Source organism: Acartia tonsa, chromosome 3, assembly GCF_053477335.1.
Source record: "Acartia tonsa isolate MP-2025a chromosome 3, ASM5347733v1, whole genome shotgun sequence".
NCBI lineage: Eukaryota > Metazoa > Arthropoda > Copepoda > Calanoida > Acartiidae > Acartia > Acartia tonsa.
This window is the reverse complement of record NC_137262.1, coordinates 36,159,410-36,172,642: the sequence shown is the minus strand read 5'-3', so window position 1 is coordinate 36,172,642 and position 13,233 is coordinate 36,159,410. Positions and strand designations below refer to the sequence as shown.

General features: G+C 30.3%; 1 protein-coding gene across 1 annotated transcript in view; it reads left to right on the top strand.

Moving 5' to 3' along the window:
- The window catches only part of LOC145314860 (uncharacterized), a 107,046-nt gene that overhangs the window by 60,990 nt on the left and 32,823 nt on the right, over nt 1-13,233 (top strand). Inside the window, exons 3-8 of the mRNA XM_080154940.1 lie at nt 1,471-1,520; nt 3,594-3,723; nt 4,075-4,462; nt 5,069-5,174; nt 5,939-6,038; nt 6,803-6,868. Of these exons, the coding sequence (XP_080011066.1) occupies nt 1,471-1,520; nt 3,594-3,723; nt 4,075-4,462; nt 5,069-5,174; nt 5,939-6,038; nt 6,803-6,868 (840 nt within the window). The remainder of the gene's footprint in view (nt 1-1,470; nt 1,521-3,593; nt 3,724-4,074; nt 4,463-5,068; nt 5,175-5,938; nt 6,039-6,802; nt 6,869-13,233) is intronic.

The following is a 13,233-nucleotide window of genomic DNA, read 5'->3' as shown; positions in this document are numbered from 1 at the left end:
ATGGTACTCTGATTGTTGATTTAATAACTTTTGGAACCCATATTAAATAATTATTGGATTGTGTAAACAAAATCCAAACTTTCCTACCAACATTTTTTATACTTCAGCAGAGAAAATTAAGTATATCCTAATTGTGGAGGTATAAACAATTTATCTTCCATTGTCTTATCCCTGTAGACCATAAGTAAACAGTTGATATGAACACAGATCTAATAACACAAAATTGGCGAGTTCCTTGGCTTTAAGTTTAAACACAAAATGATCTTATTTCTAGTTAAAATTGGTTAAAATTATCCTTACAATAGATTTATATTGTAATGCTCACAGTTTATGTTTTGTCGTTTCAGTAATCTTTATCTAAAGATGAAATTTATGTGACTATTCTAAAATAGTTTATTCAAGAGGTATCATCAGAAGTTTAAAACTAAAATTGCAATTGTCAACCTTTTATTTCAATATCAAGGGTTAATGTCGTCTGAATGACATTCAACAAAATGACAAAATGATTATAGTATAATATCTAAAAGCTTATTTTGATTTAACAACAGCATAAAAATTTTTGATTGTTACCGCTCTATGGCATTATTGCTCTGTCCAATAAATTTACAAGGTGCATGTTTGATGAAATAAAGATTAAATGGTCAATAATTTATAGTGTGTATTCATTTCCACAAACATGTGTCACATTATTAAAACAACATATCTGGATATTATTACAACGCGCAAACTTCATATTTCCCCTTATATAGGTAGGGATGGGGGATGTACTTTAATATATACTGGTAACCAATGTTTTATATTGACTTTCCTAATTTATTGGCTTATAAACATTTGAGAACTCGTATCAAATATTGATTAATTGGTAAAACCTGCAGTGTCGCCTCTTTTCCAAAAGAAGAATGGTTAAACTTAAATTTACATAAATTTATACTTCCTTGTCATATCCTTGTTTTTACCACAGTCGATTCATTTTTCATTCGCTATTAAAATCTAAAGTGTGAATATTTCGATAATGATTGCACGCTAAAGAATATTGAAATAAATTACTTTTTTAACACCTTATAGTTTGATTATAGATTGTAAACATAAATAATATTTGAAAGCAATGGTGTACGGTAGGGGGGAGGGGGGATAACACCCCTTAAAGTTCCCTTTTTCATCCCCTATTAATTTGACGCATTCTTGGTGAATTGCTGTGAACGCCATTGTTTGAAATACCTAAACAAATTGAAGAAAAAGACAAATAAATGTTAAGCGTTTAAACATTTATTATCAAATTTTGTAAATGTTTATAAAAAAAGTAGCCATTATTAGAATTTAGTTAATTTTAATCTTATAACATGTCATAAATATGTAATGTATGAACACTTTTAATAATTGCCTTCAAAGAAAACATAAATCTTCAAGAAAATAGCCTAAAAACTGCTTGATTATATTTAAAAATCTAATTATTATTTTTTTCTATTTCAGGTGTATAAATGGCTGGTTGTATGGGTTCATATAGTAGCTCTATTCACCAGGAAAACATGATTTAGGCTTGTCTGTAAATAATATCTATTTCTATGTAGAGAAGCTACTCTTTAGTTGTTTTATTCCGGTTGTATTGTTTAATATCATGGATCTAAAGGGGTAAGACAATGGACAATAAATTGATGTACATTCCCAATGACAAAAACGTTTATGTAGAATAAAAATATTGGTTATACAGTTTGGACACTATTAGTTTGGAACTAACCAATCAATGTTTGATACAGGTACCCAAAGTTATTTAGCTCACGAATTAGATAACGTTTTGATAATACTTTAGGTACCAGTGTATCTAAAAGCCCAATGTCTCCTTCCTATGGGTTCACATAGTTGCTCTATTTACCAGCAAACTAAAACAGGCTCCCTTGTAGCCGGTTAAGAGATCTTTTTTGACATACATACGGACAGAAATACTGCTACTTATGTATGTTAGTATTTTGCTTATTTGAAAATGATCATATTATACGCCAAAATTTTAGTGTTGCATCCAGGCAGATATGAAACATTGGACCGTTTTTTACACTAATCCTCAAAGTTTTATAATAACGTTTTCTTATTTGTTGGCTTTCTATCTTTGGGGACTTTTATAGAATTTTTATTGGTTGATTCATTGAGTGTCCAAACGTTTCAATCAATTATTGTATTCTACACATAGAGTAGTTTTATGTATAATCATTGAGGATGTACTAAAATTCATCGCCAATTGTCTTATCCCTTTATATTCCTGGTTGTATCTAATACCTATCTACCTTCCCATTAATGCTTTCATTCTAATTAAAAGGCAATTAAGTTCTACTGTGTGTGTGTGTAATCAGGGATCTAGGGATTTTTAAAAATTTCAAACTGAATAATTTGGTTCAGGGGCTTTCAGCTTCCCGCACGGACTTTAATCTATCTATCAAACTTAAAGGCTGTACCACAATTCTAGTTTATTCAACAACAAAAAACACTCTTGTACATGATAATCCTATCCCTCAAAGTAAACAAATCCAGGGATATAAAGGGATAAGATTAATTGATCTAGATCCCTTATGATGATAAACAAAATTCCCCCTTCTGTAGATTATAATTAAGGGTTAAAACGTTTGGACACCCAATTAAATATACCAACCAATTAAAATTCTATGAAAGTCTAAAAAACATTTGAGCTAACCAATAAGAAAACAGTGCAATAAACAGCCTATTGTCACCTCCCTCCCTGAAACAACTCAGTAATAAAAAAGAAGGTTGCTATAATCATTTTCCCCCAGAGTCCAAGATATCCAATATATTTAAGGACGCATCAATTGACCTATCCCTAGAGCCCTGAATTGTTGTTGATTACTAAATGTAATAAAAACTAGTTAATACTACTTGAATGCATAAAGAACCCAAAATGTTAATGTGCATAATCCAAAAGGTAAATTGCAATGCAGTGAAAAATAGAAGGACATTTTGAAGAAATATTTTTGTAATTAAAAGAACGTTTTCTTCTTTTTTTGGCTTAAAAACTTTCGGTATTTTGAGTAGATAAGCAGTGTTTGCACCAAAACTTTTATCTTTAGAAGGGGTAGTTTTGTTTATCATCATTTAAATGTACATCAATTTGCCTACCATTGTCTTATCTCTTGAGATCCTTTGTTATTAAAACCTATTTAAATTGTGGTATTTTATACAATTGTCTTTTTTTGGTTACGTCGCATAAACATACAAATTTTTAACTGTAATAGTTGTGTTAGAATATCTGCAAATTGATTACATACCTTTGTCTTCGAGTTTAATGTTACATTGTCAGCAGCATAGCTACTCTAGAAATAGGTTTGTCTTTATGTCAATTATATAGCTTTGTCTTGGCACCATGTTACTTTTTCAAATGTTATTTTGTGTATGTCAATCATCATTTTGTTTTATTCAGCCCTTAATTAACTACAAAGCGTTACTACTCTATATTTTTCTATATAAAATAGCTTTCTTATTTTGGAAAAGTTTTATAGCTATCCTTATCTAACCTTAACGAACAGACATACAGACTCTAATTATACAAAAGCTTCGCTTGTAAAAAGCCTAAATGAGTCGGGTAATTGTAGCCGAGTACACCTTGCCAACTTGAACACTCGTCAACAACAACTGAAACAACAGCAGCGGGTGAGGGTACTGTACACAACAACACCAACAACCTCAACTACCCAACCACAACACAGCCATCAACAGTCACAGGAACATGGATTAGTATTTGAAAATATTGATAGAGCTTTTCTACAGATTATAATCAATGAATTCAGAGATGGAACGTTTAATTAAATAATATTATGTCAAATGCTACCTTTTAAAATAATTTCTGTTCAAAAAATGGTTGTAAAGTAGAAATGATTGAAATAAAACAATCAAAAGATCAAATTTTCCTCCTAATTTAGTCAGTATATAAATTATCACTAAAAATAGAAAAAAAATGTATATTATGAATTAGCATTTATGAACATTGATCATTATGTTATGAACATTGAAAAGGTTTTAGTTAAGATGATTTTATCTTTAAAATTGAGAATATTAATCCTTGACTGTTGTCAGACCCCAATATTAGAAGAAACCACACCGCAACATGCCACGAAGGAGGGGGGCAAAGAGTTGCACAAATTTATCAAAACATTGAATAATTTTGTTGAAAATTTAGTTGTTAACAATGACAAAGATTATAACATCAAGAAGGGTGATTATTATAGTGATAAACATAGTGATAATGATGATATTATAAGTAATGAAATAGAAAAGTTCCATGTGAACACCCTTGCGACACCCCAAGATTTTTATGAAAATGGTACGTCAAAACGGTACCGGCGGGAAAATGATGGCGGCGTGTTGGGGCTTAATAACGGCGCCTGGAACGATTGGGATCCAGTAAGGAAGTCAAAATCAAGCAGTTTTCTCGTGGATGTCGAAGGAGGCGGTGGAGAAAACGGTAATTTCTTCTAGATTGTAATTTTTAACTGGCGGAAAAGGGGATTTTTTGAATATTTAAAAATATGTAAGTTTATCTAAATTTATCTCAAATAGGTATATCTGTACAATTAAATAAAGTAGTAAATATTTTGACTGAAGCCTGAGCTTTCAATGGCTATCAAACCGATTGAATTTTCCTTTATAGGAAAGCGCTACATTGATTACGGGATGGTTTTAGTCTATTTTATATTTTATTTAAGTCTTAGAATGGTTTTAGACTATACTTCTACCACTTTTTTTCCTCTTTCGAATACTGAGCTTCTAGATATTTAGGGCAAATATGCTTGTACTAACTTATACCAAATTTTCCAGTATGGCTTCGAAACCGATTTATATCCGCTGTTTTAGAAACAGTTCTCAGTCATACTGAAAAATCATGTATAGCCTCGTAATACAGGCAATTTTACACTAATATTAAAGTAAAAATCATAAAATTAAGAACAATTTTGTTACCTCTGGCCTTTAGCCCATTTAGCCTCTAATCTTTTCATTTTAATATCGGCGGAAATATGTCTATTATACGATGCGATAAATAACTATGATATGTTATTGGATATTTTTTAAGGAGAGGGTACAGATGAGTATGAGACAGACGTAGATGAGGAATATGTTGAAGAGGTGGAGAACAATCAAGTTGATGAAGAAGAAAGTTCTGATTCTGACTCAGAGGAAACAAATCATTGCAAATTTTTTTAACTGCATAATATTTCACATTTCTCCTGGGATGGAGGGGATATTGGAATTATATTACACTGGTGCTCAAAGTTTTATAAACAGGTTTTCTTTTTCTTTTGCACCAAAGAATATAAAGTGCTTTAAACTTTTTCTTCGTTGGTTTGCACAAAAACTTGTAAGCTTTGTAAGCCTTTTTTGCAAATTGAATGGTGGATTTTATAATTTTCATTGGCCTGTCCCTCCCTGTTGATGAACATATTAGAATATATCTTAATCTTCATTATTCATTGTCCTCATTCTGCAGCATGGATACATCTTCTGGAAATAATACAAACTTCAGCTATTTCAAAATTTATAGATTTACATTAAATCATGACACAAATTTAGGTAGTTTTTCCATTCGAAAGAAACTGTTTTGCCTCCAACCTTTAAATCTTTTAAAACTAGAAGTTTTTTATTTAAAAAAAAAGTATTTTTTTCTTGGTTGATAATAACTACAGCAAAATAGATTGCGCAAATATGCAGAAAAACCAATAAATTATAAATTTTATCTCAATTATGAATATCTTTGCATAACAGAACATACTTTTCATAAAATAATTTTCTTCTAATTTTATGGCATAAAAAAACAAATTTTTTTGGTAATTATTAAATATGTTTTGGTTTTATATAATATTTATAAAACATGTCCTTTCTCCTGATTATTCATTGTGCCATTATAAAACACAATAGCATGATTTGTTTGATGGTATCTGCAGGACAAAAAGCCACCAAAACTAAATGTGAGCGACAAAAACTCCCCCTACGCACTCATTGACAAATATTTTCCTGAGCGAGAGAGTTATTTCTATCAGAATAAGGCAGGATTTATATTTATAGTGGATAAGTAAATTAGATATCAGCCATACTAAAAAATCATATATTGCAGAGTATTATGGACAATTTTCCACGAATATTAAAATAAAAATCATATGATTAATTCCAATGTTGTTACTTCGGTTCCTTGGGGTTATTAAACTGATCAATTATTTTCTTAATTTTTTTAAAATTTATTATCCGCGGATAGCTGTCTATAATGCGATGCGATAAATAACTATTACTGTATCGTTTGTTATTTTATCTGGTTTTTGAGATATTTTTCAATAATCGTTAAATTGATTTAAAAGAAATTTTCTAATTTAAAGATCAGAAAAAATGATTTGAATTAACTTTTGGATTTTTAAAACAAATATGAAAATTAATTAAAATATTCATAGTTTTTAATTTTAATATTCTGTACACATGAGAAGTATGTCGTTCATCAAATCCGACACATTAAAAACTGTCCCGAATTTGTATTAATTTTGAGGAACACGACTCCAGTGACGTCATATTTTTCTTTCCCGAAAAAGGGAAGGGGGGAAGAAAATTTCTTCAAAAGAGATGGGGAAAACCCCCTTTTCTCCCATCTCTTTTTTCTCCCCTCCTTCCCTTTTTTTCTCCCTTCCCTTTTTCGGGAAAGAAAAATATGACGTAACTGGAGTCGTGTTCCTCAAAATTAATACAAATTCGGGACAGTTTTTATTGTGTCATCAAATCCCTTTTTTCATCAATTTACTTATCTCTATAAATACCTGAAATGCAGGATAACTTTCTGAATAACTACAACAAGGGACACAAACCTGACATTGGAAATCTTTATCCAGAGGAGGTAAGTGTATTTAGTTTTGGCAGCGTATCTACTTTGTAGCTGGGGTATGACCGTCTGTCTGAACCTCCAACTTCTCTATCTGTTGTTACATCTATTAGGTGTAAAGTGATAGAACCATGAAAGAATAAACAGTTGTTTGCTTTAATTAAAAGGCAATGACGTGAATGAGTTCAGTGTGTAGAGATGTTGATAGCCCCCACTAAAAATATTATGGAGGCGTTGTGTGTGTACACCATGAAAAGTTTTATGAACTGAAGGAGTGTTTAGTGCTTAATCTAACAAATTCCTTTGTACTCGTCTATCTTTAGTTTATAAATATGAAATCAATGTTGTAAGAAGTAATTCCAATGCAAATTCTCCGTCTGACCCCTAATATTTACCATGAGTGTTAGGAGAAGGCATTGGGATAAAAATAGGATAGGATAGGTAAAGGCGAATGTCTTATAGGATGATTTTATCATACATTAATTGACCACATTATATCATTGAATTCTTTGTCTATCAGATGTAATTACTTGTCTTTCTATGATAAACGTTTTTTGCATAATGTAATTTTTCTCAAATTTTGCGATACCTTTACATTGTTCCGTTAATATTACCAAAAGTTAAAAAAAATTACAAAAGTGCAAAACAATATTTACAATAAACATTAAAACAAAACTAAATAAAGATATAAATATATTTGGATATAATTTCAAATATTTTACGTATTTTTGTTAAAGTATAAAAGTCTCCAAAGTTTTTTAGCCATCGAATGAGAGAAATTTACAAATTTATTATATGTACAGTAAATTTTCATCTTCCGCCCAAATGCAAACCCAAACACAAACGTTAGTGTAGAAAAGCTACGCTTTTCAAATTTGTGTGATCACTAAAAGTTTACAAATGATTGAACTTGACTCATTATTTTTCATAGTTATAGCCAGGGCCAGGGAGGGAAGGGAGGTTACACTGGTACCCAATATTAATGAACACGATTTGCTGGCTTATAAATTTAGGACTTTTTTTATAAATCTTGATTGATTTTACTAACTACCAATTTTATTTAAAATTTAGAGAAAATATAAATTTTTACCATAATTTTGATGTTTATTTATCAATTTACCGGATATTGTCTTATCCTTTTTGATCCCTGATTGAGGGCTAATTTCAACTCAATTTACCAAACATCCATTATAAGTTACAGCGAAGCTTTCTTATAATTTAGGTGCATACATTCTTATTTGTCTTCAATGTAATTTGAATTAAACATAATTGCAATTTGAATGTTTATATTAATCGCATGAAATTAAGTAAAAGTGCTAATCGATGACATATTATAAACATGCTTGATTTTTATTGCTCAAGAAAAGAGGCAACTTTTAAGTTTTTAATAAGGGCATATATCATCAAGGTTTTCAGAATCATTCTTGTTTTAAAAAAACTGTTGGAGTATTTTATAATTAGTATGGTCATTTTTTACACACGAAAAATTAATTATTTTTTAGAATTAATGAATTTTTAATAAATAAGCGGTTCTAATAGTTATTGCACATTTCATAAATTGGGTCTTTGGCTTATTCAGGGTTCTTGGACAATGGACGATAAATTGGGATACTAAATTGATAAATATACAAAAATTACTTAATCTGATAAAATTATTGGTGGAATGGTTTATCCATTGTTGGTTTGAACCAAAAAAAAGTTAAAATAGACCCAAAGTTTTAAAGCCAACAAATGAGTGAAAGTGTAAAACCAGCATAATTAACAGTCTGATGTCCCATCCCTCTTTGATAATTTTATATTCATTAGTTACTATATATCTTTTTTTATGTCTAATAAGATGTTCCTTGCACCTAATTACTAATTTCAAATAAAAATACTTTTCATAAGTTTATGAAGAGATTTTGCAAATTCTCACACCTTTTTTTTCAAAATGAAAATTATAGATGAAGTAAAATCATTAAAGTTTAAAATTTGTTGGCTCCCCGTTTTCTTTTGTCTCGGTCTAATTTGTATCATAGCGTAGGATGACTCATCAAGGCTGTATATTCAGTAGGTCACCTTAATCTTCGTTGCTGTTACTATGCTAGTGTCAGTTCTCGATGTTTGACGGGTCTGTCTTTTCTATACCAATTCGTCTAGGATTGAGTTTGAAACCTGGTTAAGGGGTCTATAGAAAGGTCCTTACATACCCCACCAAAATCTATAGAAATAATGAGCTCTATCTCCAAGATTTAAAATTCTTAAGACGATTTGAATTGTGAGCTATTGGTTTTTTAACACCCTTTATTAACAACAAGTCGATTGTAAAGTAACAAGCTGTCTTTTGGAATAAAAAAGTTTATACTTTTCAGAGAAGCTTTATATTGGTCTTTGTCGATTTAAGGCTATTTACTGTAAGGTAAATTAAATCTTGCATAAAAAATCAGTACCTTTAATTCTATTGTTTCAATCATAAAAATGTAAAAAAAAGTTGCAAAACTCGCGCTGTGGATATCTACCCAAATAAATTACCTTAGTCGTCTCATATTTGGGTCTTGGTGATCATGTATTCTTAACTGTAACTATGGTTATACAGTAATTAGTAGTAGCAAGGGAGTTGTGTAGTTTATAGAATAGTAAGGGTATGATCTGTATTCTTAACTATAACTATGGTTTTACAGTAATTGGTAGTAGCAAGGGAGTTGTGTAGTTTATAGAATAGTAAGGGTATGATCTGTATTCTTAACTATAACTATGATAATACAGTAATTCGTATTAGTAGGGGAGTTGTGTAGTTAATAGTATAGTAAGGGTATGATCTGTATTCTTAACTATAACTATGGTCATACAGTAATTAGTATTAGTAGGGGAGTTATGTAGTTTATAGAATAGTAAGGGTATGATCTTTATTCTTAACTATAACTATGGTTATACAGTATAGTAAATAGTAGTAGTAGGGGAGTTGTGTAGTTTATAGTATAGTAAATTGACGGTTGTGGGTAATATGGTGGGTCCGGCTCTCTGGCATATCTCAAATTTGGCGAACTTAAAACTTTGCAACGCATTGATAGAAATTTATTTTTTCTATTTAGAATATTTACATTCCATATTAAAATACCCTAAGAATTATTAAAGAATTTCATTTTGTATAGCAAAAACATTAATTTGATTTTAGAAATTAGTGGTGGTATCGGAGACAACTTCGCAGGAAACTAAATGAAATTTGTGTTACATCTAGGATGACTTTAGAGTTTAAGTTTTTAGTGGCGAATTTACTCTATGTTTAACCCTAAACGGTCGGTACCCTTTCCGGACCTTAATAGGTGGGGGGGGGGAGGGGGATGTTGAAGGCCCCCCCTATTTTCTCGGCTCCTATTAGAGCTAGAGGGATAAAACAAATGTGTGCTTGTCCCCTGTTTGATAATGAATTTCCGACCATAAGTGAGTTAAAGTCATTTTTTGCTTCCTTCACCCTTTTATTTGACAACCTTTGTTTTTAGGTCCTTTTTAAAAACTTTTAAAATTTCAACAGGCTGTAATTTCCTTATTTTTGAAGCTAAATGAGCAATTTTTTTAGAAAATGTTTATCTTTATGTAAATTTAATATTAGAAATCTCAAAACATAAATTTCAGTGGCGGTAGCTGTACTTGGCAGCTATCGGCTGCTGCAGCCAGAAGTCTGCAGCAAAACGGCCGTGGATTTATATGAAATTTCAATATGTCATGTAGACATGTTAGAACAGCTTAAGTTTAAAGTTTGGATTTCCCAAGTCAAAAATTGCAGTTACAGGAACCTTTTAAAGATTTCTGGAAACCTGGTGGATCAGGACCAGCAGGATCATACTTGTTATTGACTCTAACACTTATATGTTATGTAAGGGTTTACTGCTAGCGAATATTTTAATATTTTGGTAACAGAAAAGGTTTTGTTTAAGTCAATAAAAATATTTTTGCTTTTTTATCTATAATACAAAGAAAGAACGCTGTCTGTTTGTAGCAAAGGATCTCACTAACTGCTGAACCAATCGGGTTCTCCTTTACAGGGTAGCTTCTCATAGGTCCCGGGAAGTTTTATAATTATTTTCTTGGGGGGTGGGACACCCCCAACCCCCCCCAAAAAAAAATTTTCTTTTAAAAAAAAAATTAAAATAGTGGGGTCGCCTACCCCCCCCCCCAAAATTTTTTTTTTTTAATTTTTCTTTTAAATCTAAAATACGAAAAATTGGTTTGATTAGAGGCTAGGGGCGAAGCGGCTAGTTTCTATTAAGGAAATATTTTTCATAACATATTTTTTTTCAGCAGTGATAAATCTTTGCAGATGCTGGTCACTGTAGCCGGCAATTAACTGAAATGTGCGAGAGGGTTTTTTACTTAAAGTGTTCACGAAGCTGGAATTAAGTTGATATATGTCACTGATTAATGTTTTTTAAGATTACTTTTTTGAGAATTAAGTCTTAAATACTTCCCATTTAAAAATAAATCAAACTTTAAAAAAACGAATTTATTCCCTTGAAAACATCGTTGTATTTTGTGTTTTATTATACATATCTAAAAACCTATCAAAATCGACAAATAACAATCTTTTAGTTGAAGTTTACTTGCAAATTTATAGTAAAATAAAAGCTTTTGTTACATACCGTATTAAACTAACCAAAAAATGTTGAAATTGTTATCTACGGATAGATTTAAAATTTTCTTCCGATGGTCACAGAAATAAAGCCATATATGGTAATGAATATCACTGATAATGGTACCTGGATTTTCATTTTTTCCTTTATTTAAAAATTTATATGAATATCTAATTCTACATATCTACATGGCTTTAGATATGTGACGTTAAAAAACATTTAAAATCAGTTAATTGCTTTGTATATGTATGATAAAATGTAATATTACCATTGAACAGGATACATACAGGCAATTGATAATATTATAATTGAAACTATAAAATTAAGCTATTCTCGGGACCATCAATAATGTATCATCTTAATTAACGCCTATCTCAAAAAATGCTTATCTCAGAAAATGCTTTTCTAAAAACATTTTAAAAAGCAAAGCATTGTTTTATATTTAGCAATCAATATATTAATAAGAATATATTTTGATATCATTAATATGACTTAATTATATTCATTTTGTATAAAGACACATTCATTTATTAAAAATTGTTAAGATAAAGTCCAAGCTTTTTAGCTCTAACTAGTGGCTACGCCCCTAGAGGCCTCTAATGGTACTTTAAATGTTTTTTTTATATTTAAAATATGTCTATGTTGCGTTTGACATTTATGTTTCATTGAATGCTCTTTGTTAAATCAAGAAACATAATTTTTTTGTTTTCTTGTGATTTCTCTTAGGAAGATGGTGGTACCCTCCCCCAAAATAGTTACAAATCTTTCCGGGACCTATGAGAATCTACCATGTTAAGAAGAACCTGATTGCAGCGAGATCCTTTGGCACAAATATACAGACACACAAACATCCTGTTACTAATAAAGTAACAGGATGTTTGTCTGTGTGTTTGTACTCTCTTTTGGAATCATACTGCAGAGCTAAAAATACGAATAGGCCCCCACATAATTGGGGGATTTTAAAGTTTTATTATCAATTGAGAAAGTTTTTACAGATATTAAGGTTTTATTTTATTTTGGGGTAAAATTCTTGCTAAGATTATATTTAATTAATTAACTAAAATTTATAGAAGATATTTCAAAGAAACAAACTTTTAAATGTGAATTAATTAAAAGTTTTGCTGTAAGTGTTTTCTAAGATAGGCGTTTTTTGAGTACAGACAGGTTGAATTAAACACACACACACATACACACAGACAGAGTACGGACACCACAGAACTTGATTGTATTAAAGTTTATTCTTCAAAACATGGAATAGGACAAAGAGCACACAAATTCTATTCTTTTAATAAATTTATATATAAATCTGTTGTATATGGATGTACAATAATTAAAGCAAGGCTTTATTTTAATACTAAACAAAATTACGTAAAGATGGTTCCTGAGATATTAAATCAAGTCAGTTTATAAAATAACATGTCTTTTCAGTTATGGGAATACAATTATTTACTTATTATAGTTATTGAAATTGTCCTATATTGGTCCAAACTTATAACTTAAAATACACTGAAGGGACTGCAACTTTTACAATATTCAAAAACGTTTGGTTTCTATATTTCAACATAACAAAATTTGTTGGTACCATTTGTACAATGACAGGTAAGAGAGGGGACGAAGAAAGAAAGAGGGAAATACAAACGGCTATAAGTTGGGTTTATAAACAAAATCTGTATGATTATAAATCAATGAATTAATAAACTTGTTTAACCAAGTTGTCGAGATTTTACATAATATCACCAGGGACGACCTAGGGGGTGGAGGATAAAGGGGTAG